Source organism: Sylvia atricapilla, chromosome 25 (assembly GCF_009819655.1).
Source record: "Sylvia atricapilla isolate bSylAtr1 chromosome 25, bSylAtr1.pri, whole genome shotgun sequence".
In the NCBI taxonomy this organism is placed as follows: domain Eukaryota; kingdom Metazoa; phylum Chordata; class Aves; order Passeriformes; family Sylviidae; genus Sylvia; species Sylvia atricapilla.
In genome coordinates this window covers 4,444,867-4,470,937 of record NC_089164.1, presented here as the reverse complement: position 1 = coordinate 4,470,937, position 26,071 = coordinate 4,444,867, and the positions used below count along the sequence as shown (strand labels likewise).

Sequence of the window (26,071 nt, the reverse complement as noted above, 5' to 3'; positions counted from 1 at the left end):
CTTTGGATCCACTTTTTGGAGCACAAAAGAGGACTAAGGACTTTTGAAGGGCAGCTGGTCCATAAGCCTGAAACTGAGAAGGAAAATCAATGTCTGTTAGTCTTGGAAGCAGCATTTGAACATGGGCTGTAATTGCTGAAGCTCAACGTTCAGTAATTTCTTTTGCAATTTGTGATTGGTTTTTTTTTTTTTTTTTTTTGTTTCTTGTTGCCCTCAACCTCAAATGTGTTACAGGCAGCTATTGAAAATGGTGTTAATCCATGAATTGCTCCTGGGAGGAAAAATGTTCAGCCATTGCTTTGGTTTTTGCTCCTGAACACACAAATACAGAAATACCCTTGCGAACTATAAAATGTAACAGTCATATGTATCCCACTGTCAGAGAGACTGAGAATTACTCAGCTTTTTACTGCGAGAATAAAAAGCTGCCTGAGATTCAATACAGAAATAGCCAAAACAAGCAATAAAAAAGAGATGATGGAAATGGACTGAAGACAGAGAAATGAGAGTACAGCTCTGTGTCAGGTCTGCCTCTGCAATTTGTGGACAAATAGTCTAGATTAGAGTGTATTAGTCAGCCCTGCTTTCAGTGACAACAGCATGTGTTCCAAGAACTGAGGAATGAATGCATTTCCCCACCAGCTCCCATAAAACAGTGCTATGTCCCTGACCCCTGTGGGGTGTCACAAGTTTAGTCCATTGAATCAGGAAGTTTTCAGAAGGAGGCAGAGTTTGGCAGCCATAAAAACAGAACTGACCCTTGTACAGTGGTGAGAAGCAGTGTGTAACAGTGAATGATTGCTGCTGCCACGTGGTTTGTATGCAAAGTTTTGGCTACACAGCTTTGCAAAACAGATGAGGAAGATGTAAATAACAAGGTCATGTTGAATGAAAGAGGAGTTTTCAATAAATGTAATTCCTGGACTGGGAAGCATAGCTGAGTGCCTTGGAGCCCAACGCTGTGGCTCACTGTGCTGGTCACGTTTGCTGCAATGAATCTGTGAGTCCACGTGATGCCACTGGATCTCCTGTAAACTGTGAGGATTAAGCATCTGCCCCAGTTTGAGCAATATGCTCAGTTTAATAACCATTCACATTCCTTTTTTCCAAGTGGCGCCTGTTTTATAACTGAATGACTGCAGTTCTCAGGTTATTCTGGTAATTTGGATAAACTGGAGTGAGAGGTGCACAAAAGATGTGAGCAGGGAAAAGGCAGGAAGAGAGAAACTGATGGCAGCAGCAGCAGAGTTTCTGGATGGACTGGAGATGAGCAAGGTGCATTTTCCAAATCCCTCAGTTCATGTGCTCAGTATCGTCTGGTAGTTCAACATGACTGGAACAAACAGCGGAGAAAAACAGAATAAGGTAGCTTTAACCTCTGTGAAAGTGAGCTCATTTCTTCTTCCTCTGGGCAAGTGGCTTAAAAATCGTGGTGTTACATAATCTCTACCCACAGAAAAGCTTCTGTCTGTCTGGAATGTTATCTGCTGTGGCAGTTGGTGGTTATGAATGAGTTCCCAAATCCATTGACAGAAATGCTCCAGCAGGCACTTGCAGATTCCCTGTAGCCTAATGCTCGCTGAGAAGCCCTTGGTCAGATGGCAGGGGCTGATACAGCCTCAGGAGAGGGATGTGTACATAGCAAAGGCCTTTAAACTGACAGGGGTTTTGGAAAGAACGACTTTACTGCCTGTGTTGGGGAAAGGAATCCAACTAAGGAATAGAAAAGAAATAGAGATTATTAAAATCTCAGATTTTGATTTGCTGTTCGAATTTCATTTCTTAAATCCATGGAGTTTCTCTCATATATATGAGCACAACCTCGCCTTTTTCTATAGGATCTAATTTTCCTTTTTCCTTTCAGACTCACCAAGTTACACATATGAAAAATCATAAGATTATTCAGTCATGTGCAAATCAGATGATTCAGGTGCATTTGAGAAGTGGTTCAGCTTTAACCATAAGGTTTTGCTCCATATCCAGGCTTTGCTGAGATCCATCCTAAGCATGTGTAAATTAGCTAATGTTTGAGTCACTTGGGAGAGGCCGGTTTTAGCTTTTACTCTAAATGCTGCTGATCTCTGGGCTCAGCTGTGCTGCCCAGCCATTTCCAAGCTCCCCCTGAGTGCAGTCGAATCCATCGATTTGGATGCTGCACTAATGGAGAACAATATTGATCATGAGCATTTCTTGGGCACGTGGGAGAGGAGCTTTCTCATTCCCAGCATTCTGTCCTGTTTCACATCCAGTAATGGGGTGGATGTGTCTGTCCCTGCCCAGCTCAGGCTGGGGGTGAGGCTGTGGTGGGGAGGTGCTGGGACAGCTCTGTCCCTGCTCTGTGTTCTGGGGGTGGAAGTCCCCTGGCAGGGCTGAACCAGGGGAAGGAAAAGAGCAGGATGAGTGGATTTGATGTTGATGTGCAGGTTTGTTGTCAGGCCCAAGGAGTGATAAACTGGGCTAGAGGTCAGCTGGGGATGCTGTGCACAAGATACCGAAGTGAAATCAGCCTAATGATTTCTGTTACCTTGTGCTGGCTGAGCAAGGGGGAAACTGGGTTTGTTTATTGAAAACTGTAAAGCTGTGGAGAGCTTTTTGCATTAGTGCTGTGCCATATTTAAATGGTGTCCTGTTTGTCAAATGTCCCTATTACAAAATGTTCTTTGCCAAGATCATGGGTTCTCCTTTTTAAAGTTGGTTTTGAAAATCAGTTGTTTTCAGAAAAATGGTTAGTATGCCATAACTGTGGCACCTTTATGTGTCTTGACTTTGTGCTGTTAAGTCATTCCAAGAGCATTTTAAAGGTGGTATGAATAGCTATAGGAAATGCCACTTCACCACTTGGAGAGTGGAATGATTGCATTTCTGAGAGGTGAAACAATTCTTAATGCAGAAAATAGAGTGTTCTCCAGCCTCTCACCCTGTGTGCTGAAGACACTTAGTGCTAGCTTTAATTAGAAGGCTGTCACAGCTGAAGTAAAAATAACTCAAAACAAAACCTCCCGTGAACCAGACTCAGAGCCATGAGCCTTAAAGCCTTTACTTGTGGAGCAGCTGGAGCCCTGACAAGGAGCATTCCAGCCCCTGGTGCTGCCCAGGCCGTGTCTGGCACATGGGGCTGGAGGAAACATTAATGTTCCCCTGCTGGGACTTCTGCTTAGGGGAGAGGTGCTCCAGGTTTAGCAGCAAGAGGTGATGGATGTCTTGTGTCTTCAGCCAGACTGACAAAAGCCTTCTCATTTCATGCAGGCCATCTTAAGAGCTCTAAAATGTCACAGTGTGCTCACCTCTAGCCAGGACTGAGTTGAAATCCTTGGGTTAGAGGGGACTTCTTTTGGGATATTTATAGACCCTTTAATTAGCAGACTCTGCAGGAAAACCTATCTTCTTGTTAAGGATTTATTAAAATCACACATGAGCTCTACTGCTGGAAGATGTTAATTAGTATGAGAATCTCTTGGATTATTCAGCAGAAGAGTGAATATTCCTCACAAGGACAGGCTTTGAAGACCATTTGCTTGAAATAAGAAACTTTTTAGAAGTCTTGGCATTTCTTTTGCATGTTACCTTTGAGATAAACACAAAACCAGCTACAGTTTTGGCTAGAATATTGCTGGGTTCTTGCTTGTCAAGGTACAAACAAGCCAGAGAGGCCTGTTCTGGAATGCACTTCAATTCTAGAACTTTCTCTTTCAAGAGTGACCTTACCCAGTACCCAAATGGGCATCTTACCACTAACATCTCATTATGTGTGTTGAAATAGGCATCTTCTCTGCTTTTTCGATTTTGTTTTGGTTTTTTTTTTTTTTAGTGGTATTTTCCCTTTTTTTACTCAGTCAAAATATGGCTCCAGTTCCTGGCTAGTTTTGCTGTAGCACAGCCCCAGCCAAATATTTTTGTGGAAGAATTGTTAGTCATAGAAGGAAGAATGTAATGGAATATTCTTAGAAAGTGTTATAACTATGTGTGACATGTAAAATATTTATCCAGGCATGTAAACAAAGCAAGGGGTGTCTTGCCAATGTCCCCTTGTCAACCTTGGCTGGTTTGAAATCATGAACTGTTTTTCAGTCTTGAAAATAAGGTATCAGGTTCTCTGCTGACATGAATTACCAGAGTGCTAATGGTTGGCCTCACCTAGATGAAATTGTAGCCCCTGCTCTTGCCTTCCTCAAAATAAATCAGGAGGTGTTTTCCAAAGAGCTGTAATTGTGCTAAATAGAACTCCTGTGTTTATTTTGGTTTCTGATTACTCAGTATTACTTACAGTTACTAATGCAGCTGCACCGTGAAAGGAGCCTTATGTTTGTTTTGCTTTTTCTTATTGTCTGTATCTTAATGAGAATTAAACCATGTGTCTGATTTGGAGAGCTCTGTTCTTTCTAAGGACAACACTGATAATGTTCTCTTTGTGCCTCAGCTCACAGGAGCATCTCTGCCCTTCAGCAGGAAAATTCAGCTGTGCCTTTATCCGAACAGGCTTCCAGCACCTGCTGTGGTGAGATAGGGCAGTGCCCCGTGGGATGGCAGATAGTGCCCCTGGCAGGGACCCCGAGCCAGCCTGAACCCTCCAGAGCTGGGGGAAGGTCCCCAGTGCTGCCTGAGGACTCCTGAACCCTCCAGAGCTGGGGGAAGGTCCCCAGTGCTGCCTGAGGACACCTGAACCATCTCAGATCCAGGGAAAGGTCCCCAGTGCTGGCTGAGGACTCCTGAACCATCTCAGATCCAGGGAAAGGTCCCCAGTGCTGCCTGAGGACACCTGAACCCTCCAGAGCTGGGGGAAGGTCCCCAGTGCTGCCTGAGGACTCCTGAACCATCTCAGATCCAGGGAAAGGTCCCCAGTGCTGGCTGAGGACTCCTGAACCATCTCAGATCCAGGGAAAGGTCCCCAGTGCTGGCTGAGGTCACCTGAACCCTCACAGTGCTGGGGGAAGGTCCCCAGTGCTGGCTGAGGACTCCTGAACCATCTCAGATCCAGGGAAAGGTCCCCAGTGCTGGCTGAGGTCACCTGAACCATCCCAGAGCTGGGGGAAGGTCCCCAGTGCTGGCTGAGGTCACCTGAACCATCCCAGAGCTGGGGGAAGGTCCCCAGTGCTGGCTGAGGACACCTGACTTTGCCAAACCTGGTTCTGCCCTTCCACAAACTGCTGCTGGACCTGGAGTCTCAACCTGTTTCTCAACGTGGCAATATTTCCTTGCAAATTTAATTGCATGCCATTGCAGCCTCCGTGCGTTTGTTTCTTGAGTTTGCTTGGAGTTTTTCATTGTTAATATTTTGAAAGCTCCTGTAACTGCATCCAACTTTCAAAAATGTGCCACCTATTGTTAGTTTGCCGGGCTGCTGCCGTGTAATTGGTTGGAAATGAATGGCAGTTGTAGGGCAGAGTTGTAGCCGATGAGCTGGGAATGAGTGAGCAGTTACTTGTTGGGATCCCTTCCAGAGAAGGAAGGTGGAGTTTTGAGCTGCTCGCAGCCTTTCTAAAATAAGAGTCAGAGGAAGTAGGTGCTCTTTGCCGTGGGTGAAATGTCAGATAACTTTTTGTAGCAAACCAAAAGCTCGTCAAGGAGGAGAGGAATTTTGGTTTAAGGATATTGTCTCTGCTGAATTTTTGATTTTTATTTGATTTAAACTTACATAATTCAAAACACACTTTTAATACACCACTGCTCATCTTGAGAGATCCACAGTGGACAGTTGCTGTGCTAAAAACAAACATGAGCTTTAAAACAAACATTAGCTCTAAAAACAAAAAATAGCTTTATAAAAACGAATGTATCAATTATACATATGCAAGTTATGTAAATTACATATAAAAACATATCAATCTATTCTTTCTCCTGGTGGTTGCCACCAGCCTGACTTGGTGTGGGACAACACCTCTTGGTGATAAGAGGTTCTTGCTGTTTACCTTCCCCCAGCCTCTTTTCCAGGCCACAGGTGCTTTATTGTACCTGTGTCTAGACAGATGTGAGAATTGGGCATTAGAGAAATCAAATCTTGCCCCCAAACCAAAAGTAAAAACAAGTTTTTACATACAGAAGTTAGTAAATTAGTGACTTGGATGCTTTTTCTATGTTGAATTTTTTTCTATATTGTTGTGCTTGCGTTGTTTTTAATTAAGAGCTCTCTGAAGGCATCTTTCATTCAGACTTGTCAGGACATGTGCTTTATCACTGGCATGAGTCAGAAGGAAAATAGTTTCCTGCCTGTTTAGACTCTCTTTGCATTAAAAATTATATATTATTGATGATATGTGATATATTTAATTCTGTTGTTTTGTGAAATTGCGTTTGGAGCAGTCTCTGAGCAATCCAGCTGTATCTGAGGGAAAAGCAGTAAGAAATAGAATGGACTGATTTAATACTTGAGCTGACCGAGGGGAACATTTCCAGGTGCCATAAACGTGTATTGCCATGGCACTGGAGCACTGAGGGAAGGTGTTGGTTCCTATTGAGGCTCTTCAGCAATGCTCTGATGTGTCACAATAACTCATTTTATCCTCAGTTGCTGTCAATTTGTTTGGGCCCAAGTCCTCGGGCTCCTGGGCTGGGGAATCTATGTGCACATACTTTATGTACATAACCAAAAATTCTGGTGGCTGATTCCCCTCTCTGCCTGTCTGAGGGATGTGTGGCAGGAGAGCGTTTCACCAAATGGCCTCAAGGGTTTCATAAAATTGAGCCTTTTCTACCACACAATTCTTGCAAGAACGTTCTGAATGAGGAATCTGGAGAGAGAGAAATATTCGGGAGGCTTTTACTGGAGACTACCTCACAGATTAGATTCCAACTTTCCATGAATCAGCTGGAGGGACTTTTAACCTGAAATATTTACATGAATCAGCCGCCGGGGCTTTGGGGGAGTGACCAGCGCTGCTCCAAGAGTTTAAACTGCAGAAGCTTTGCTGTGCCCCGGTGTTTCCCTCTGCTCCAGCAGGATCCCGGGGTCGTGGTGCCGGGAGCACTGAGCACGGATGAGCCGGCAGTAAGTGAGGGGTGCTTGGCACAGGGTTTGCTCCAGAGTTACACCAGCAAATGTGGGTGATCAGTTCTGCTCAGAACTTCTGGTGGTTGCAGGTGGATCAGATTCTCTGCTAGAGCTCCCTCAGAAATACTCCTGTCCTTACGCTGTTCGTTGCAGTTTATAATTGGAAAACTGGACTTGTCATGATATAAATGCAGCAGTTGAAATCGTGGGAATTTGGAGCCAGCCATTTGATTTAGCTGCCTAAGAACAAAAGTTGAGAAATAAAAGCTTTTTTTAATTCCAAAGGGATAAGGCAGCTCTTGCTTTTGTGCTTTGCTGAAGTGAGTGGGATTTTTTGAGAGCTTTATAAATACTTTTGCAGCAAATGGTAGGACAGAGAACACAGCCAAACTCTGTAGTCTGCTGCACTTATTCCTGTTGCAGACTTTCACCTAAATATTTGTAGCTTAATTTAGCATAGGTGAAGAGAAAGTGTAACTCACAGGTGTCAACTGCCTTAAAACTTTATTTAGCTCAGTATTGTTTATTTTGGCAGGGAACATTTGTTTTTCCTGTCTCTGGACAAAAATACCCTGCAACAGCTCATCTTTTGCCACATTTTTTTCCCTTCTCTCTAATCAGATCTGCACACTCCAACTTTCTGCCAAGGAAGGAGGTGTGTATTCTATATGGGCATGGCCAGCTTTATTAAAAGTGCTGAGTTTAATCAGATAGCACTGGCAAAGCTGCCACTGCCAGAGTGGCAAGAAACTCTTTATGAGGATCAAATATAATTTTTCAGATGACTGTCTTTATTCCAGTGTTGTGAGGAAATACCCTCTCCAGTTTGCTTGGGTTTGTTCTCTACCATGAATACCCTGGGCCTCAGAGGGAGGGAAATAAAAAAAGCAGTAAATTGTTGCTGTGGTGAGGAATTTTGCTCCCGTGGCAAATGCTGGATGCATTTCATCTGTTCTGTTGATGAGGCTGTCATGGTGTGACCTTCCTGTTTTGGGAAAGTTTGTAATAGGTTACATCCAGTTAATAAATCTCCATTATTTTTCTGCAGGTCTCAGTCTTGGTGATTGTAAATGGGCAAAAGAAAAGCTGCTGTCAGTGTGGGGCACTGAGGAGGGGTCAGTTCAGTGCATAGACTGAGCCCTGGTGGTGGCAGGAGGACCTGATGACCCCCAGGTCTTAAATCAAGGTGTGCAAGTGCAGTGTTAAACCCTTAGACCCATACTGCCAACTGTAGTTTTGAATTACATTTGTAGAAACAGTGGATTTTTGTTGAGCCTCAAGTAAATGAGTAAGTCAGTAAACTTTGCTAACAGTGCAGCACTATGCACAGAATGGGAGAAACAATCAAGCATTTCATCAGCCTCCTTGCTGTCTCTTGCCAACATTTTCGGGCTGTCCTGCAATTGCATCAGGCCTGCTGGCCATTATTTTCCATCTATCATTTGAAGCCAGATGGAAAATGAATCCTCTGTATATTGATAGAGTTATTTCATAACAAGGGAAAAGCTTTTTGTCATGTGCCTGTGCTGGTTCAGCCTATAAATCAGCTTTTATTGTCTGCCTGTGTTTGTGTTGGGAAAATGAAATGAGGAGCAGTAGGAGGTTTGTGAAAAGCATGTGAAGGCTACAGTTAGATGTTTTTCTCTCTGGTGCAGTCCAGGTGAATGCACTTTTGTGGTGTTCTCCAGTGCACCAGGTGTATCTACAGGTGCCAGGGAGTGCCAGCCCCACACCTGCCAAGTCTCACCTTGCCCTGAGCATCTCTGTTGGTTCAGGTGCACAGGGCAGTGCTTGGGGCTCAGCCTGGAAATGCATCTCTGGTTGGGAGAGACCTGAGGAGCCAGGCTGGGAGAGTTGGGGATGTCCAGCCTGGACAGGAGAAGGCTCCAGGGACACTTAGACCCCCTACCAGAGCCTAAAGGGACTCAGGAGAGCTGGAGAGGGGCTTGGGACAAGAGCCTGAAGTGACAGGACAAGGGGAATGGCTTCCCACTGCCAGAGGGCAGGGATAGATGGGATGTTGGGCAGGAAATGTTCCCTGTGAGGGTGGGGAGGCCCTGGCACAGGGTGCCCAGAGCAGCTGTGACTGTCCCTGGACTCCTGGGAGTGTCCCAGGCCAGGCTGGATGGGGCTTGGAGCAGCCTGGGACAGTGTCCATGGAAGGTGTCAGTGCCTGTGGCAGGGGGTGGCACTGGGGGGGATTTAAGGTCCTTCACAGTCACCGAATGAACCATCTGATCTAAGTTTTTAATAGAGGAGAACATTTCACTTTTTCCCTTTCTTTCTACCAGTTGAGTTCCTATCAGTCTGCACACCCCCCTGGAATGCCTCCCAGCGACTGGGAAGCTTTTATTGCAGGTGAACTGAGCTGACAGACAGAATTGTTTGGTTTTTCTCTTTTTCTCTCTCCCTGGGAAAGTGTTCATCTGATAATCAGAAGCAAATAGTTACTGGGAAAATTAGAAGTTGGATTGCTGCCTACTTGCCAATATTATAATTGTTTATACCAAGTTTGATGTCTGCTTTTTTATTTAACCACTGTTACCCAGCCCAGGGGAGATCCATTATCTCCATGCTGCATTCCCTGCTGTGGTTTATACCTTACAGTGATTCCCCTAATGCTTAGGTACAGGAAACACTTCTCCTTATTTACCTTAGCCCAGGAGATTGCCCTTTTTCTCTCCAAAGTAGAAAGTCAATCGTTGCTAATTTCTTTCTCTGCTTTTATGTTTAGAAGAACTTTCGGTATATTCTAAGGTGACCTTTTAAGAATTTATGCTAGTTTTGGCTGATATAAAGTTAATTTTCTTCCTAGTAGCTTACAGGGGGCTGTGATTTGGATTTTTGCTGGAAAAAAGAGATTGAGAACACAGGGGTGTTTTAGTTTTGCTGAGCAGGGCTCTCACAGAGCCAAGGCCTTTTTTGCTCTCCACCCACCGTTGGGCTGGGGGTGCAGAGGAGCTGGGGGAGCACAGCCAGGCCAACTGACCCAGGGATGGATATTCCACTCCTTTTGGCATCATGCTCTGCATATAGAGCTGGGGAAAGGAGGACCAGGGGGGATATTAGGAGTGATATGTCTTTATTCCCATGTGTTGGAGCCCTGCTTTCCTGGGCATAGCTGAACACCTTCCTGCCAATGGAAAGTGGGGAATTAATTCCTTTTCTACTTTATTTGCATGCACACCTTTTATAGAGCTGTAGAATGTCAGAATGGTTTGGGTTAGAAGGAACTTTAAAATTCACCATGTTCTACCCCCTGCCATGGGCAGACACCTTCCACTGTCCCAGGTTGCTCCAAGCCCCATCCAGCCTGGCCTTGGACACTTCCAGGAATCCAGGGGCAGTCACAGCTGCTCTGGGCACCCTGTGCCAGGGCCTCCCCACCCTCCCAGGGAAGAATTCCTTCCCAGTATCCCATCTAACCCTTCTGGCAGTGGAAGCCAGTTCCCTTTGTTGTGTAACTCCAGTTCTTTATGAGCAGTCCCTTGGAGCCCCTTCAGGGGGCATCCTAGAAGCTGCTGTGAGGTCTCCACACAACCTTCTCTTTTCCTTTACCTGTTCAAATTGTCTGGATCTCAACCCGCCATTTACGCCTCCGGTTCTCTCCCCACCCCAGCAGGGAGCAGTGAGGCCATGGCTGTTTGGGGCTCAGTTGCCATCTGGGGTTAAAGCAGGACACAGATTGAAGCCAGGCTTTAGCCACTGTGGAAAGACGTGCAGTTCCATTAGAAATCCATCTTGTCCTCAGTGTAGGACTGCAGAATTAGGTCAGGCACACCCTGCGTCCGCGTGTTTCCTGCTTGCTCATATTTCTGAGAATAATTGGACATGGGAATGTTTTTGTAGACTTAAAGCAGTGTTGTCACCTTAAAAATGAGTTGTTGGGAGTTTTATTTCGGTCGTGATGGTTAGGCTGTGGTTTAGGAAGACGGGAGGATTGTTCAGCAGCTGATTCACTCACTGCTGGTCCTTCCTCACCGTTTGCAAACCAAATGGTGAAGTAAACCCACTCATTTCTACTATTTTTACTCTCTTACGCCTTCTGTCTTGCCCTGCCAGATAACACTGAGACCCTGTATAAGCTGTCAGGTCCTGTAGCAAGGGCTTTACTCCTCAATGGATTTTGGCAGCTAGGCTTTTCATGATTTTTCTTCAAAATTTTTGTGAAGTTCTTCACACCTAAAATACTCTATAATGGCCCTTGAAAAAAAATTTCAGTGATAAGGAGGATATCTTCATAAAAATGATAAAATATTGTGTTTATGTAATACAGTAAATAAAAAGTAGAAACCAGCACATTTGTATTGATGCTTTTGTTTTCTCTTGCTTAGTAAATGTGCTGTATCTAAATGCTTTTTCTGTTCTGGCTGCATTGCAGTATTTGAGTTTCATTTCCCAGCACACATCACCTTGTTCATGGTGCTCTGTGCAAGTGAAGCCATTCAGCTCTACCAGTAATGGGGTGAGACTGTATGCATTGGGAAGTGGCTTTGGATGTGCTTTAGATTCCTTAGGGTGGGGAAGGATAAAGTGCTGAAGATGTCTCAGCCTCTTTACATTCCAGAGCACTTCCTTAAGGATTGCAAAGAACAGGGATCAGCCTCTTTATCTCTGCAAAGCATTTGCAGCATGAATTGTTTGTACCAATGGTGCATTGCAAAATTAAAGGGTTTCCATTTTGTGATTGAAAACAATTTAAATGTGACTTCCATGTTTTTCCTTCAACAAAAGACAAGGCTCTAGACAAGTTCGAACAGAGATGATTTCATTGAGACCACCAGCACAGGGTCTGGAGAGCAGAGATGTTTGTGCAGTTGCACAGCTCATTCTTGACATTGTGTTCCAGAGGAAGGAGGGGCTCACGTGCTCCAAGTATGGCAAAACCAGAGCCAGATGGGAATTCTGGTTTTTTTTGATTCTGATACTGATTTCCTTTAAAAAAACTAAAATCCCAGCCTTTCTCTGGCTGGAGAAGCTCTTTCTCTGACCTTTAGTGCTGAATGTGACGTGGGGCTTTTGCTGCTCCTGAGTGTCCAGCTCCCACAATCCAGTGTGAGGCTTCAGCTCTTCTGTGGACTGATCCTTCAGGATCTGAGCACACAAACAGGTCCTATAGAAGGGTGCCTGTTCTCTACTGAGCCATTCTGTGGTACCAGCCAATTTACACTTCCCAGAGGGTGGAAACGTGCATGGAAGGAGTCCTCTAAGGAGGATGGTAACCTGGGAGTGTTTGTTCTGCTAGCACAGGGCAGCTGCTGGTGCAGGGAGCTGAGTAGGGAACGTGCTCCAAGTCAGAGTAATACCTGAGTAGGCAGTGGGCTGCTCTGATCCTGGGGATTAGGTCTGTGCCTCTGTGTCCCTGTTTTCTCTCATAAAACACTTCCCTGCAGTGCTTCCCAGGGCTCTTAGGAGCAATGAGCAGTTAATATTTGTAAAAAGCTTTGAAGCTGAATGGTGCTAATTATTATTTATAGGCATTCATTCTCACCACGGGTAGTTCTCCTTGATCCTGGGTATGAAAGGAAACCAGGACATTTGTAAGCTGGTCAGGCAGGAGTTTGGCCTTGAAGTCTTTATGTACTTGTTTCCCCACTGGGTTCTGGGTGTGTTTGCAATATATTTGTCACGTTAAACGACCAGTTTGGGGATTTATTGTACCAGCCAGATGTGCCAAAAGATCTTTTCTCATTTCCCTCCATTCTGCTGACACACTATGTGCAGGATTTTGGCATGCCAGGAGAGGCCAGGAGACAGGGAAATGCCATCAGCCTGAGCTGGGTCGGATGATCAGCAGGACTGGATGTTCCATTTCCAGGAAAGAGGAAAGTCAGATCTTATGCTCAGGAGAGCCACCACATTGCAAGGAGCAGCTGTTTTCAGCAGGTTTTCTTGGTGCTCAGCTTTGTGTAATAGAAAAGGAGGAGAAAGATGTCAAACAAGGTATTTTTCCCTGACAATCCTGCTTAGCAGATTAAGCAGCAGAAGGGGGGGAATGGCAAGGGAAAATTGGTGTGTTGTAGTTCCTGTGTCACTGGTGATAGTTCTGTAAATAATTTCTGAGCTGCTGTAGTTAAGGACTCTGCATTAATTCAGGGCTTGAGGTGATGAACAAAGATTTCAATATTCACCCCACCCAGTTTGGTTGTTGTGAAATTCAGTCTGTTGCTGTTTCCTGCTATTTGACATCACTTAAATGGGGCTTGTAAGGCAGAGCTCTGGGGAAGTTATGGAGTCTAAGTGTCCCTGAATAAAGCTGCTCTTTGCCTTCATATACTCTGCTTATTCATCTGATTTCCTGCCTAATTTCTCCTCTCTGCTGAGTAATGCATTAAATAATCAAGAGATTGTTCAGGGGAGGTTGTTGGCAGAGCTGCAGCAATTGAGCACTCCTGGAAGAAAGAGGCCCAAGAAGTAAATTTTATGCTTATCTTGTTTTTCTTAATGGAGTTCTTGTCAGGTCACAGAGTCAAATTCTGTTCCCTGGTGAGTGTGGTCACACCAGCTTTGTCAGGGATATTGTTTCAACATAGGATGGTTAATGCAGGGGGAAAAGAGTTCCTGAGCCACAGCCCAGTGTGGTGTCTGTTCCTCTGAGCAGCCTGGGCTACTGGGAAGTGTCCCTTGAGATGCTTTAAGGTCCCTCCAACCCAAAGCATTCTGAGGCTCCTCCTGACAGCCAGCAAATCTCAAGAGTGACTCCCCTTAAGGGCTTTCCCTTAGGGTTAGGATTATATATCTGCTTGACAAGGGTATCCTTTTCCTCATCTCAAAGTCCTTTTCCCTAAGTAAATCAAACTGCATTTTAAAAAACAGGTTTTGGCTTTCAGTGCAATTACCAAATTTTAAAGCATTCTGGCTCAGATTGCAGACTGCAGAATGTTCTGAGTTGAAAGGGACCCACAAGGATCATTAAGTCCAGCTCTTCAGTGAATGGCCCATGCAGGGATTAAATGTCCAGCCTTGGTGTTATCAGCATCATGCTCCAGCCAACTGAGCTAATTTCAGGGTCAAAACATACAATGTAATAATTCAGCAAATGTGTTTGAAATCACAGTATTAGTTTTGTAAATACTTTAACATTTTACAGTCTTGAAAAATTCCATTTCCTCACAATAGTTGCAGTCCTGTGAAACAGGGGAATAGTTGACATTGTCAATTTTGGAATTGATTTAAAGGCTTGGGGGGACAGGGAGGGTTGGGCTTTTTTTCTCCTCTAGGGTGTTTCAGAGTATGTAGGTTTTCATATTTAGATTTCCCACCACACTCCTGTGTCCCACTGCCTGGCACTGCTGGACTTCCTACCACCCCTTTGCTGCTCTGACACAGGGGAGAAGAGGTTGTTCACACAGAGTTTGTGTTACTTTTGTTCAGGTAAAAGACTTGTTCAGGTGTGACCACATCCATCCCACTGAAGATGTGAGGAAAGGTTTTTCCCCCAGAGAGGCTGGGCCCTGAACAGGCTCCCCATGGAATGGGCACAGCCCCAGGGCTGCCAGAGCTCCTGGGACAGGGTGGGATTGTTGGGCTGTCTGTGCAGGGCCAGGAGCTGGACTCAGTGATCCCTGTGGGGCCCTTCCAGCTCAGGATATTCCGTGATTGTCCCTGATCACACAGTTCAGTTGTGGGTGATCCTGTGAGCAGCAGGGAGGTGAACTCTCATACTGATGTTCTCCTCCAACTCAAGATATTCCATGAGTCTGTCCCCAGGTACAAGGCAGCATTCACAGGAGTTTCTGGTGGGACTGCTGAGGGCTTTCTCCAGTGTCCAGGCAGCCAGGACAGGAAAGCACTGGAAGGTGTGGGGAGGGGGAATTTTCCCACACTGGGTATTTTGGTGAGAGCACAGGCAGTGCTCTGGGTGCTGTTCAGGTTGCTGGGACTGAGATGACCCTTGGGGGCTCCTTGTGTCACTGCACTGCCAGCCAGAGCCTTTAAAAAAAGAACTGGATTTGTTGTTGCCAGAAATCTTCCTTTGAATGACCATCACATGATGTGTAAGCAGCAGATTTTCTAAAAATATACAGATATAATAATGCTAACAACTTAAAATTGGGTTTACAGAACAAAAGGAATGAATTGTTACTCCTTTTTCCAATTCTCATTAAGAATAAAATGCTTAATTCAGACTGCCAGTAACAATGGTTTGAAACCCACCACTGAACTGCTCATTAAAGCTTTCACCCTCAGCAGGTGCTGGCCAGAAAACTCAGCAACTCTGACTTGGCATTTTGCTGTTTTATTAGTGCTGTTTTATGTGCTTTTTCTCTGCCATGGCAGTGTTCTGCCAGGCGTCAGAGATGGCACCCACAGGCCCTGCAGTCTTCATTCAGCCAAGGGAAAGACACAGGACAATTGTTCTGCAGGGGGGAAACTGGAAAAATTCATTAATGAGGAAATTGGTGTTTTATGTTTGAGAGAGTGAAAGGAAAACACTTGAAGCCAAGAGAGGAGAGCTGGTTCTTATCCAGGGCAAAACAAATGCCAGAGACAATGAAGGAAAGAGACAGCAAAGAGATCTGATCTGTTAGGAGGTACAAAGGAGTGAAGTGGGTCTTAAAGCCAGAAGGAGGAAGGAATTGTACTTGGAATAAAAGGAAGCCTGTCTCTGCATTTGCAGGAAGAGCATTCCAGATCTGAGGGGCAGTGGTTAAAGCATCGTGTGTGGGGTTCCAGCCATGGCTGTTCTGCACTGTCCAAGTGTTTGTTGTGGGACTGTAGTGGGTTAAATACTGGGGGGAGCACTGTGTGACAGCATGGCATAAATCAAGAAGGAAGAACCAAAACCAAGCAATGACTGGGAGCAGGGAACCTCCTGGTCAAACCTCAGAGTGGTTAAGAGGCAATGCCTGAGCTGTTAGCTGGGAAAACGTTATATTTCAGGCTGTAACTGTGTTATACAGCTCATTTGGCCAGCACTGGGAGTCAGGAATGTAAACATTTTTAAAAGGCTGTAGAGGTCTGGAGGAGTTGCATGAAAGGTATTTGCAGGAACACACATGGGATCTAAAGACATCAGTGGCTTTAGACTTAGCTTTAAAAAAAATGAAAATCTATAGATTAAATAGATTTAATAGACTCCTGATTACTTTAAAATCTTATTTTTTTGCCTCTTCCCAGGTGAGAGTAGGGGAACAACTAGCACCATAAGCCTCTGAAACACATTAAATAACTTAAGAAATGCCTTTTGAGCCTGAGGGACCTTGTGTGTCTTACCAGATACAGGGATTTGAACTTCATTGCTTGGGAGTTTCTTCCAAAACTAACAACCTGCATTCTCCCTCCAGCTCTTCTCTGAGGAAACGGCACCAACTCCTCACAGCACGGAGGCCCAGCATGAATGGCAACTGTGCTGGGGGCCCAGACTGGTTGAGAAATCCAGACTCCAGTTGTCCTGTGGAAAACAGAACTCTAGCAGCCCAGGAGTCAGAAGAAAGTTCTGTGGTGATAGGAGGTCACAGCCCTGCAGTTCCCAGGACTGAGGGTAAGGATAATGCCCTCAGCCTTGTAATCTTGAAGGGAGATTATTTTTTGGGCTTTAAGGGGTGTTTTGTTTTGGAAAATGTTCCAGTATCACAGGGCAGTTTGCACCGGGGAGTATGTGCCCTGCCTGTGCCAGGCTGCTCTAAAGGACACAAGTTCACAGCAGAGTTCAGCATCTTGGCAAGACCCACGGGAGAGCCCTGGCCAACCCGGGGCTGGCCCTGATCAGATTCACTGCAGGCATCTGGGCAGCCCTGTGTGCCCACCACAGATGGCACTGGGCACTGCTGCCTTACACCACTCTGGTGAGGTGTGTGCTGCTGCTCAGCTTCCTGGGGCAGTCCTGCCAGCAGGCTGGCTCTGGATTTCTGGCCTTGTTTGATTCCTGTGCTCCTGCCCTTTTCACTTGAATCCATCTTGCTTTAATGAGGAATGTTAAGCACCTTGGCTCACCAAAACATCCAGCTGCTGGTTCAGTTCAATAACAGCCTAGTTTTGTGTCATATAACATCACCCTGACAGTTATGGCATCCTTAATTATTGCATGACTCAGTTTTCTCATTTCAGTAGGAAGTGTTACTATGAATTTATGTTTTTCAATAAATTCTGTCCTCCCTTTGCCATGTGTTTGTGTCCCTCAGGTTCGGAGTCTGAATGCCGACACAACACGTGCCCAGTAAGTCCCCAGATCAGTAGCATGCTGTCTGCTCCTGAAGAGCCTCACAACTGCCATATCCCAGATGGAAGCAAGAGACAGCTGGAATATTTTAATACCCAGGAACGCCATGGATGCTGTGCATTGTCTTCAAGCAGCAGTTCCCAGACAGTAGCTCCAGAGAAAGTGACCCTGGTGGTGGATGGCACCCGCTTTGCAGTGAATCCCCAGATCTTCACTGCTCACCCTGACACCATGCTGGGAAGGTGGGTCACTTCTGTTACCTTCAAGGTACCTCAAGACAGTCTGCATTTTTTTTAATGGAATAAACATGTTTGTTTTGTGATCTCACCTGTACACACGGTGACCTCAGCCAGAATTTGGCTGGGAGTGAGGCCCAGAAGACCTGACCAGATGGAGAGTTGGTAATTCTCCAGATAAGTCTCCCTTTGGTGCACGTCCATCAAAAAATGCACACTTCTAGCCAAAGATGGTCTCCTTTTGCCTTCTCCCCAAGTGTTTGCCTGGTCTGTAAGCTGTACATCTGTCCTCAGCTGATAACCTTCCTCCTGAATGGGGAGTATGATAATGCTCCATTCCCTCCCACTGCCAACTCTTGATACTCTCCCAAAAGAGAAGTTACTCAGCTCCTTCTGAGTGGTTGAAGCCTGTTGCTGCACCAAGAAATCCTTGTGGGCCGTATTACCAGCACTTTCCTCCCTCTCTGACCAGAGGGTCACTGACCCTTGCATGGGTTATTGTGTAAAACAAGACACCTAAAGCCACGTGGAGTTATCTGGTGTAGGTCAGTGCAAGGACTTTATTGCCAGGGGATTCTCTGCCCCAGGACTGAATGATCTGTTCCTTTGGCTTGTTCCTTAGAGTGCAGTAGTCATAGCAACAGGGGCCAGGCCTCCCTGAGCCAGCTCTTGTCCTTATTTACTGAGGGGGAGATTGGAGGTTTAAGTTACTGTATCTCTGCCACTGCTGGCCTTCATCGCAGAATCATGGAATGGCCTCAGCTGCAAGGGACCTTAAAGCTCAGTTCATTCCACTCTCTGCCATGAGCAGGGACAGCTTCCACTATCCCAGGTTACTCCAAGCTCCATCCAGCCTGACCCTGGACCCTTCCAGGGCTGGGGCAGCCACAGCTGCTCTGGGCAGCCTCTGCCAGGGCCTCACCATCCTCACAGAGAAGAAGTTTTTTAACCTCAGTGCACCTGTTTGTCTCTGAAATAAATGCATTTCCATGTTCTTGTGCACTTACACAGTTCTTTACCTCTTCAGAATGTTTGGGCCAGGCAGAGAATACAACTTCACCCGGCCAAATGAGAAGGGCGAGTACGAGATCGCCGAGGGGATCAGCTCGGCCGTGTTCCGCACCGTGCTGGTAAGGGCAGCCCTGCAGCTGGGGAGAAAGGAGAGAAACTGTTGGTCACATGTGCACAGCTGAGCCATCTCCAGCCAGCTGCACTCCCTGGGACATTCTGGTTTTACGTTTTGCATTGTTATTTCTAAAAGAAAAATATAAAAAGTCCATGTTTCAGGTATTTGCTTACGTTGCCTTTTACCTTTTCTGTGTCCTGCTGTTGTAATTCTTGAGCTGTGTCCTTACTTTGTGTTTGCCTATAAATACATATTGCATATGAGATGTTATGAAACCCTGTGCCATGGGGAAGTTTTAACTGGAGCTCATCATTTATCAGACCTTAGAGGATCTGCAGAAAGATGTCAATTCTCAGACAAGCAGGGCTGTTTTACTGTGCACAGAGCTAGAAATAGTTTCAATATCTCTCCAATATTAGTAAACAAAATAAATAAGTAATTAGGAATTATCATAGTCCAAGGTGTTCTTAATTTTTATCTCCAAAACCTGTCCTTTATTAACAGGATTATTACAAAACTGGAATCATTAACTGCCCTGATGGGATTTCCATCCCTGACCTTCGAGACACATGTGATTACCTCTGCATAAACTTTGATTTCAACACGATCAAATGTCAAGATTTAAGTAAGTATGGAGAGAAATCAGCTTTTAGGAGATGATCTCCAGGGTGTTCAGCACTCTGATCCTGATTCAGTGCAGTTCTTAATCTTGTGCTTTAGTTTAAGCATGAACATGGGGATTTCACTGAGGCTCAACATTTAAACAGCTTTCTTTTGGCTGCTTCAATCCAAAGTGAAGTGGCCGAATCCTTCAGAACACAGGCACTTTGCTCCTAAAGCAAATTCCAAACATTTTAGTCTCTTTTTTCTAACAGAGGCTGAGCAGAGCTTGCTGTTACTTCCAACAAAAATGAAGGCTAAAAGCAGGATTATAACCCCTATCCAAAATGTTCAAGAGAATCATGAATAATTTAACCTAAAGGCTGATGGGCAGAGCAGGAACCAGGGATACCAAATCTGGAAAGTAGTAGAATTCCTGGTAATGAAAGGATTTGACTGGGAGCAGCTTTTTGGTGGGCAAGAAGAAGTACTTTTAACACAGGCAGATCTGTGAAAGGCACTTTACTGAAATGGGGTGTGTGGTATCATAACACAGGCTGTGGGTGGAATTTCCTGCCCTGTTCTCTGGTGAGTGATCACAGAGAAGGCAGCAATATGTATTTTCAAGGGCAGAGGTTGTTGCTGGAAATTCAAGTACCATAATGAATTAATTATTCAGTCTGTTACTGTTTCACTGTATTGATTGGAGCTTGGTGGGTTTTTAATGGGAATGGAATGGTTCTGCAGTGCAATTTGCATCCCATTTGAAATGCAGCCTGCACTTCTGACTTTGCCAGTTCTGGATCTGGAGGCTGTCGATGTGTCTGAACATATGTTGAGCATTTTGTCTGAAGGAGTGTTCTGGCTGTGCTCTTGGATGGATCTGGGAAGTGCAGAGCTGAGATATTTTCATGCTGTAGCAAAGCTGCTGTGCTCTGTGTCTCCTCAGGTGCTCTGTTACACGAGCTCTCCAATGATGGGGCTCACAAGCAGTTTGACAGCTACCTGGAGGAGCTGATCCTGCCCATCATGGTGGACAGCGCCAGGAAGGGGGAGCGGGAGTGTCACATCGTCGTGCTGACCGATGAGGACACCGTGGACTGGGATGAGGATCATCCACCTCCCATGGGAGAGGAGTATTCACAAAGTAAGGGCTCTGCACTCTGTTCCACACACACCCAGCCATAAGGAAGGGACACATTCCCAAACTGGCATTCTCCAGGAGGAGATGCTGGCGTGTGGAGCCCTGATTTGTGTGCTCTGTATGAGCTGGGTGCTGCTGGAGGCAGGATGCCTGGCTAGTTAGAACTGATTCCAGCACACTGCACTTTTCCTTCTGTTTCTGCCTCCCCCTCAGCCCTTTTCTGGCTCATTAGTGAAGGAATATTCTTTGCTTTACACTCCCATCACCACCCAGTCTATGGAGACTGTGATGTGGCTCTCTGCCCTCTCACAAAGAAGAGCAATTAATCTCAGTGAGGAAAACAGACACCTGAAGTAATTCTTGGAATCCACACCTGGCTTTTGGCACAGCAGGACATGTCAGAAGCAGGGAGAAGGTTTGTCTTTGTAGATTCTAATCACCTCTTTTATTTCTCCAGTCCTTTACAGTTCCAAGCTGTACAGATTCTTCAAGTACATCGAGAACCGGGACGTGGCAAAAGCTGTGTTAAAGGAACGGGGCCTGAAGAACATTCGCATTGGCATCGAAGGTAAAGTGCTGCTTCAGCAAGGGAGGTGCATAACCAGGGGACTGCACAGTCAGTAAAGCCTGCTTTCTTCAGGACTCCAGGCATTTCCTGTTTACTCTGTATTTTACATTTATCTTTTCGAAACTAGTTAAAACTCAACATATTTTTACTTTATCTCTACCATGTTTCACTGAAATTGGCCAGGGGGCTTAAAAGTTAAAGGAAAGTAAAAGGTACATGGATGAGAAAGATTTGTCTCCTTAGGAATGAGTAAACAGGAAACAGGAGTCAAATATTTCCACCTGCTGATCCAAGCATTCCCATAGGGAGCTTAGGGAATGCTGGGCTCTGTCCTGGGAGACTTATTGTTATAGTAGCTGTGTTTGCTGACAGAATAGCTGGTGTTGTGCAGCTCCTGCAGACTGACTACACACAGTGCTGCACTCTCTTGTCAGAGAATCATGGAGTTACTTAAGTTAGAAAAACCCGCTGAGATGATTGAGTCCAACCATTAACCCACACTGCTAAGACCACCACATCCCCAAGTGCCACATCCAAACATCTTTTAAATCCCTGCAGGGATGGTGACTCTACCACTGCCCTGGACAGTTGCTGGTGAAGAAATTTTCCCTAGTATCCAATCTAAACCCCTCCAGCACAGCTTGAGGCTGTTTCCTCTTGTCCTGTCCCTTGTTCCCTGGGAGCAGAGCCTGATCCTGTCCTGTCAGGGAGTTGTGCAGAGCCAAAAGGTCCCCCCTGAGCCTCCTTTTCTCCAGGCTGAGCCCCTTTCTCCCATTCCCAGCTCCCTCAGCCACTCCTGGTGCTCCTGACCCTTCCCAGTTCCAGAACTGAACACAGCAGCACCCAGCACAGGGGGACAATCACTGCCCTGAGCCTGCTGGACAGACCATGGCTGGTACAGCCCAGGTGCCCATGGCCTTGTTGTCCACCTGGGCTCATGTCCAGCCTTGACTCCTCATTTTCTCCTCACATAACCTCATGACATCCTCAGAGTCCTGATTTATCTGCCACTTCTTCCTTCTCATCCTCTCTGGCTCATCTTTTGGCACATGGGGATGACCTGCTCCTGGAGCTTTGTTTTCCTTCTTGAAGGATGTCCAGTCTTCCAGGACTCCTTTGCAGGGGAAAAGAGAGCAGTCTTTTGCAAGCCAATAATGCCAAATGTGGAATCTCCTGAGCTCTGTGTGTGTGTCCCACCCTGACCCCACAGTCACTGCTACCTGGATGTTCTGGGATCCCATTGTCCCTTTGTGAGTCAGAGAGGTGCAGTGGAACTGAGGAGCTGTCTGTGCTTCCAGGGTATCCCACCTGCAAGGAGAAGGTGAAGAGGAGGCCGGGTGGCCGCTCTGAGGTGATCTACAACTACGTGCAGCGGCCCTTCATCCAGATGTCCTGGGAGAAGGAGGAGGGCAAGAGCCGCCACGTTGATTTCCAGTGCGTTCGGAGCAAATCCCTGACAAACCTGGTCACCGTGGGGGATGATGTTTCAGAGGACCACGAGGTGATAATGCATCACCCCCCACAAGTGGATGAACTGGACAGGCTGAACGCCCCCTTCTCCCAAATGGTTGTTAACGATCTACCGGATTAGTGTGGCTCAGGGGGGAGAATCCTGCTGGAAGTGGGAACCTCTCGCCGTGGTTTCATCCCAGGTGATGGGACACAGACTCCTGCAAGGTGCTTTATCCTCCTTCATGCTCTTAACTACGTTGTCGTATTTCAAGCATGTTAATAAAGAGCCACACTCCATAGTCTTAATTGTGCAATCAAAAGCAACGTCTCCTCAGACAAAAAGAAATGACTTGTTGTTTCTACTACAAAGGCTTCTGGATTGTGGGTGCTGAATATTTTATCTAAACTTCTGAAGGAAGAGCACAAGTGTGTAGAAACGTCTTGTTTGACATGAGAGAGGAAATTCTGGGCCTGTCAAGACAAAGCCGTCCTTTACCATTAGGCACGGCTTTGTTTTTGTGAGTTACAGAGGAGTGAACATCAAAGCAGGACAGATGATATTCTGTATCAACCAGCAGAAATGTAGCACAGTGTGACAGCAAAACCCTGAGCGTGGAGGAATCTGTTTGCACTGCCACCTGGCTTTGGATCCAGCATGGTGTACTACTGCCCTAGGGAAGGAGGAACCAGTTCCATAGGAAGTATATGCCTGCTCACAGGAATTCCCCATCTGTATTTCTCCATGAGATGGAATCATTGTTTTTAGGGATGTTTTCTCTTATGTTCAGTAAAATGAGTAGATCGTGCTGAAGGAACACCCAAAAGTGACTGTAGCTGTTCTTTTACCAATAAAATAAATCTGTTAATAGCCAAATAGATGTAAGAAGCTTTCTAGAGGTGACTGTGCATGCTGAAGACTTTGTCTTCTCCATCCCCCTGCTAAGACAAAGCCAGTGGAGGAGCTCCCAGTTTACTACCTGAGTAAAATCCTTGGTCTCATCAGCCTTAGTCAGTGAAAATTGCTGTAGACTCTCCAAGGAGCTGCTGCTGCAGCTTTAAAAAGCCAATTACTTTCTTCCCAATTTGGAACTGACTGGACCATTTTGCTGTTAGGCAGGTAAGAAATACCAATAGTAAACCAACACAGTAGAGAAAAATGCACATATCTGGGAACAACTCTCCTTTGCTGCTCTGAGTGTATTATCCTGATCTGTGTAAGGCTCTGGGAATTTGGGTTCAGGGCCAACAAAGCTGTGTCTCTAAGAACAGGCACACTCCAGGCTGGTTTAGCTCAGGTGGGTTGGAGCCTCACTGGTCCTGCTCCTGCAGCTCTGAGTTCCCTGTGGGAGTTACATGTGGGAATTCCCTGTGGGAGTTCTGTGTAGGAATGGCTTAACCCCTGATGAGCACACAGTGAGTTCTGCACTGCCCCAGCTGAGCTGAGGGCACCCACAACAGGGGTGCCTCATAAAGCCATCCCTTCTGATGGCTCTGTAAAGGTTTGTACCCAGAGATTTTAAACGTGGTGCTTGTGCAAAGAACAGCTGAAACCATCCAAGAAGAAAGAGGGACAGAGCTCCTCACAAAGCTGGGCAGGTCAGTGCTGCTCTGGCAAAGGTGTTGATACCTGGATTGCATGGGTGTAGAGTTACCTGGTCAGACTTGGCAAAATTGAGCTGTGGGTATCAGCCTGGCCCTAGAAAGTTTAATCCTTTTTTGGCAAGCCTGCAACATCAAGCAAATTTGTGGTGTTCTTCTCTTGACTGCCAAGAGCATGGTGGATTGAGCAATGAAGTTTGCTGCTGGTTGCTGGTTAATGTTTGTGGTTTTCAGTGCAAGTAACATAACAAGATCAAGCAGAAATTTTTGGTTGCAAGTAACAAATCTCTGCCAAGGCACATTTTAGTTTCCATTAGTATAGATACAGGTTCCATTCTCTCGGTGTTATTGTTCTTAGTTTGTTTCCCAAGTGCAGCAAATTGATCTCATCTAAAAAGAAGTGCCTATGGGAAGATTTCAGGACCTCCTAAGAGTCCCAGGTGTTCAGATGCCCAAATTCCACTTGACTGCTTTTGAAAACTCCTCCCTCTGTGTTACTGGGTCAGTAGAGAGAAGTGTCCTTTGGTGCCTGCACAGAGCTGGGGTGATGTGCAGACACTCCATTGTTGCTCCAGATGAATTGCTATTCATGTGGCAGAGAAAGGAGGAGACATGGACCATGAACCTCCACCAGGGGCCAGACCAGCCCCACTCCTTGCCTTGGTGTTGAGCTGTTCCTCAGAGCCCAGCAGTGGTGGAACTTGTCCCCAGGCTCTGTGATTATGTTTTCCAGTGTGTATTTACTTCCCCAGCAGTGTCAGGTTTAAGTCAGTGCGTGTTGGTATTGCCCAGCTGAGCTGGAATTGGAGGTTGCACACATTCTGCTCTAAGGACTGAAATGTGGCTGTTGTCAGGACTGTGTCAAGGCAGCAGGTGCTGAGAATTGCAGCTCAGTGGCACCTTTTGGGATCTGACAGCTGAAGTACCATATCCAGCCAAACCAAATCCTACCCTGTGTGTCCCTGAGCCCAGGGTCAGCTCAGCCTCTGGAAGCCTCAGGCAGTTTATTAAACTGCACCAGACCCTCTTGGGAGTTACAGACTGTCAGTGCCTGTAGGAGCTTGTGGTTCCCTGTGCAATCAACTGGACCTTCAGCATGGGATGGGCATTATCCAGCTCCTGGATAAGGATTTCCATGCAGTTTTTACCACTTACCCACTGTAGTTCATTGGCTTTCCCAAGTAGTCATTCATTTTGGATTTAAAACTTTGTTAGTAGAGGGAGTTCCATTGGAACACTGAATCAAATTTTAAAAGTGTTTGCTTTTCCTCCTCTCACAGTCACCTACTTCAAGTACAAGGTCAACTTTTGTCTTACTCTAGATGTACTGAAGTGCTCCTGTGCTGTGTATGAACCCCAGATGTATGGTTTCTTTTCTGTATTAAAGTATAAATTATATGTGACTTGTTTGGCTCCTTTAAAAATTGTTTTAAATGTGGAGTAGAAGAACAGGCAGGGCATAGAGAGCTACAAGGCTTTTCCTTGCTTCATTAAGTTCAGGTTGTGATTCCAAAGTCTTAGGAGTAGTTTGGTATCAGAGCCTGGTTTGGCAGGGAAGTGTTCCCACCATTAGGGCTGAGAGGACCTTAAAGTTCGCTTCATCCCTACACCTCGTTGCAGTGATGTTCTAAAGGCAGCACAGACACTCCTTGACCCACAAACTGCAGCATCTCTGACCAGCCCCAGTATTTTTAGTCAGTGGTGTGAAAAGTGCTCTTCACTTCTACCTACTTGTCTTCAGAAGAAAACAGCTTTGGAGCAGATCTGATTTCAATTTCCATCTTCAGCCTTGGATGTACTTCCAAGATGAAGTTTGGGAAGAGTTTGAACAAGGTGGGATTTGTATGAAGACCTCACAGCACCTTCCACTATCTGGAGGGGCTACAAAGAAAGTGGACAAGGACTCTTCATCAGGACCTGGACAAGGGCAATGGCTTCCCACTGCCAGAGGGCAGAGTTAGATGGGAGATTGGGAAGGAATTGTTCCCTGTGAGGGTGGGCAGGGCTGGCACAGGATGCCCAGAGCAGCTGGGGCTGCCCCTGGATCCCTGGCAGTGCCCAAGGCCAGGTTGGATGGGGCTTGGAGCAACCTGGGACAGTGGGAGGTGTCCCTGCCCATGGCAGGGGGTGGGAATAGATGAGCTTAAAATCCCTTCCAACCCAAACCATTCCAGGATTCCCTGATTCCTGTTTGTAAAC

At 46.0% G+C, this 26,071-nt stretch overlaps 1 protein-coding gene across 4 annotated transcripts in view; it reads left to right on the top strand.

The window, feature by feature from the left end:
- The window catches only part of KCTD20 (potassium channel tetramerization domain containing 20), a 30,404-nt gene extending 5,129 nt beyond the window's left edge, over nt 1-25,275 (top strand). For 2 of the 4 annotated variants that reach the window (XM_066335990.1, XM_066335991.1), the window contains exons 2-8: nt 16,273-16,469; nt 17,110-17,389; nt 18,411-18,513; nt 19,014-19,134; nt 20,059-20,256; nt 20,711-20,821; nt 22,120-25,275. In XM_066335990.1, coding sequence (XP_066192087.1) covers nt 16,322-16,469; nt 17,110-17,389; nt 18,411-18,513; nt 19,014-19,134; nt 20,059-20,256; nt 20,711-20,821; nt 22,120-22,412 — 1,254 coding nt within the window. In that variant the 5' untranslated portion in view covers nt 16,273-16,321 and the 3' untranslated portion in view covers nt 22,413-25,275. Of the gene's footprint in view, nt 1-6,821; nt 6,983-16,272; nt 16,470-17,109; nt 17,390-18,410; nt 18,514-19,013; nt 19,135-20,058; nt 20,257-20,710; nt 20,822-22,119 lie in introns of those variants that run through there. The other 2 variants (XM_066335992.1, XM_066335989.1) reach the window with 2 other exon arrangements.
- Nucleotides 25,276-26,071: the final 796 nt, after the last annotated feature.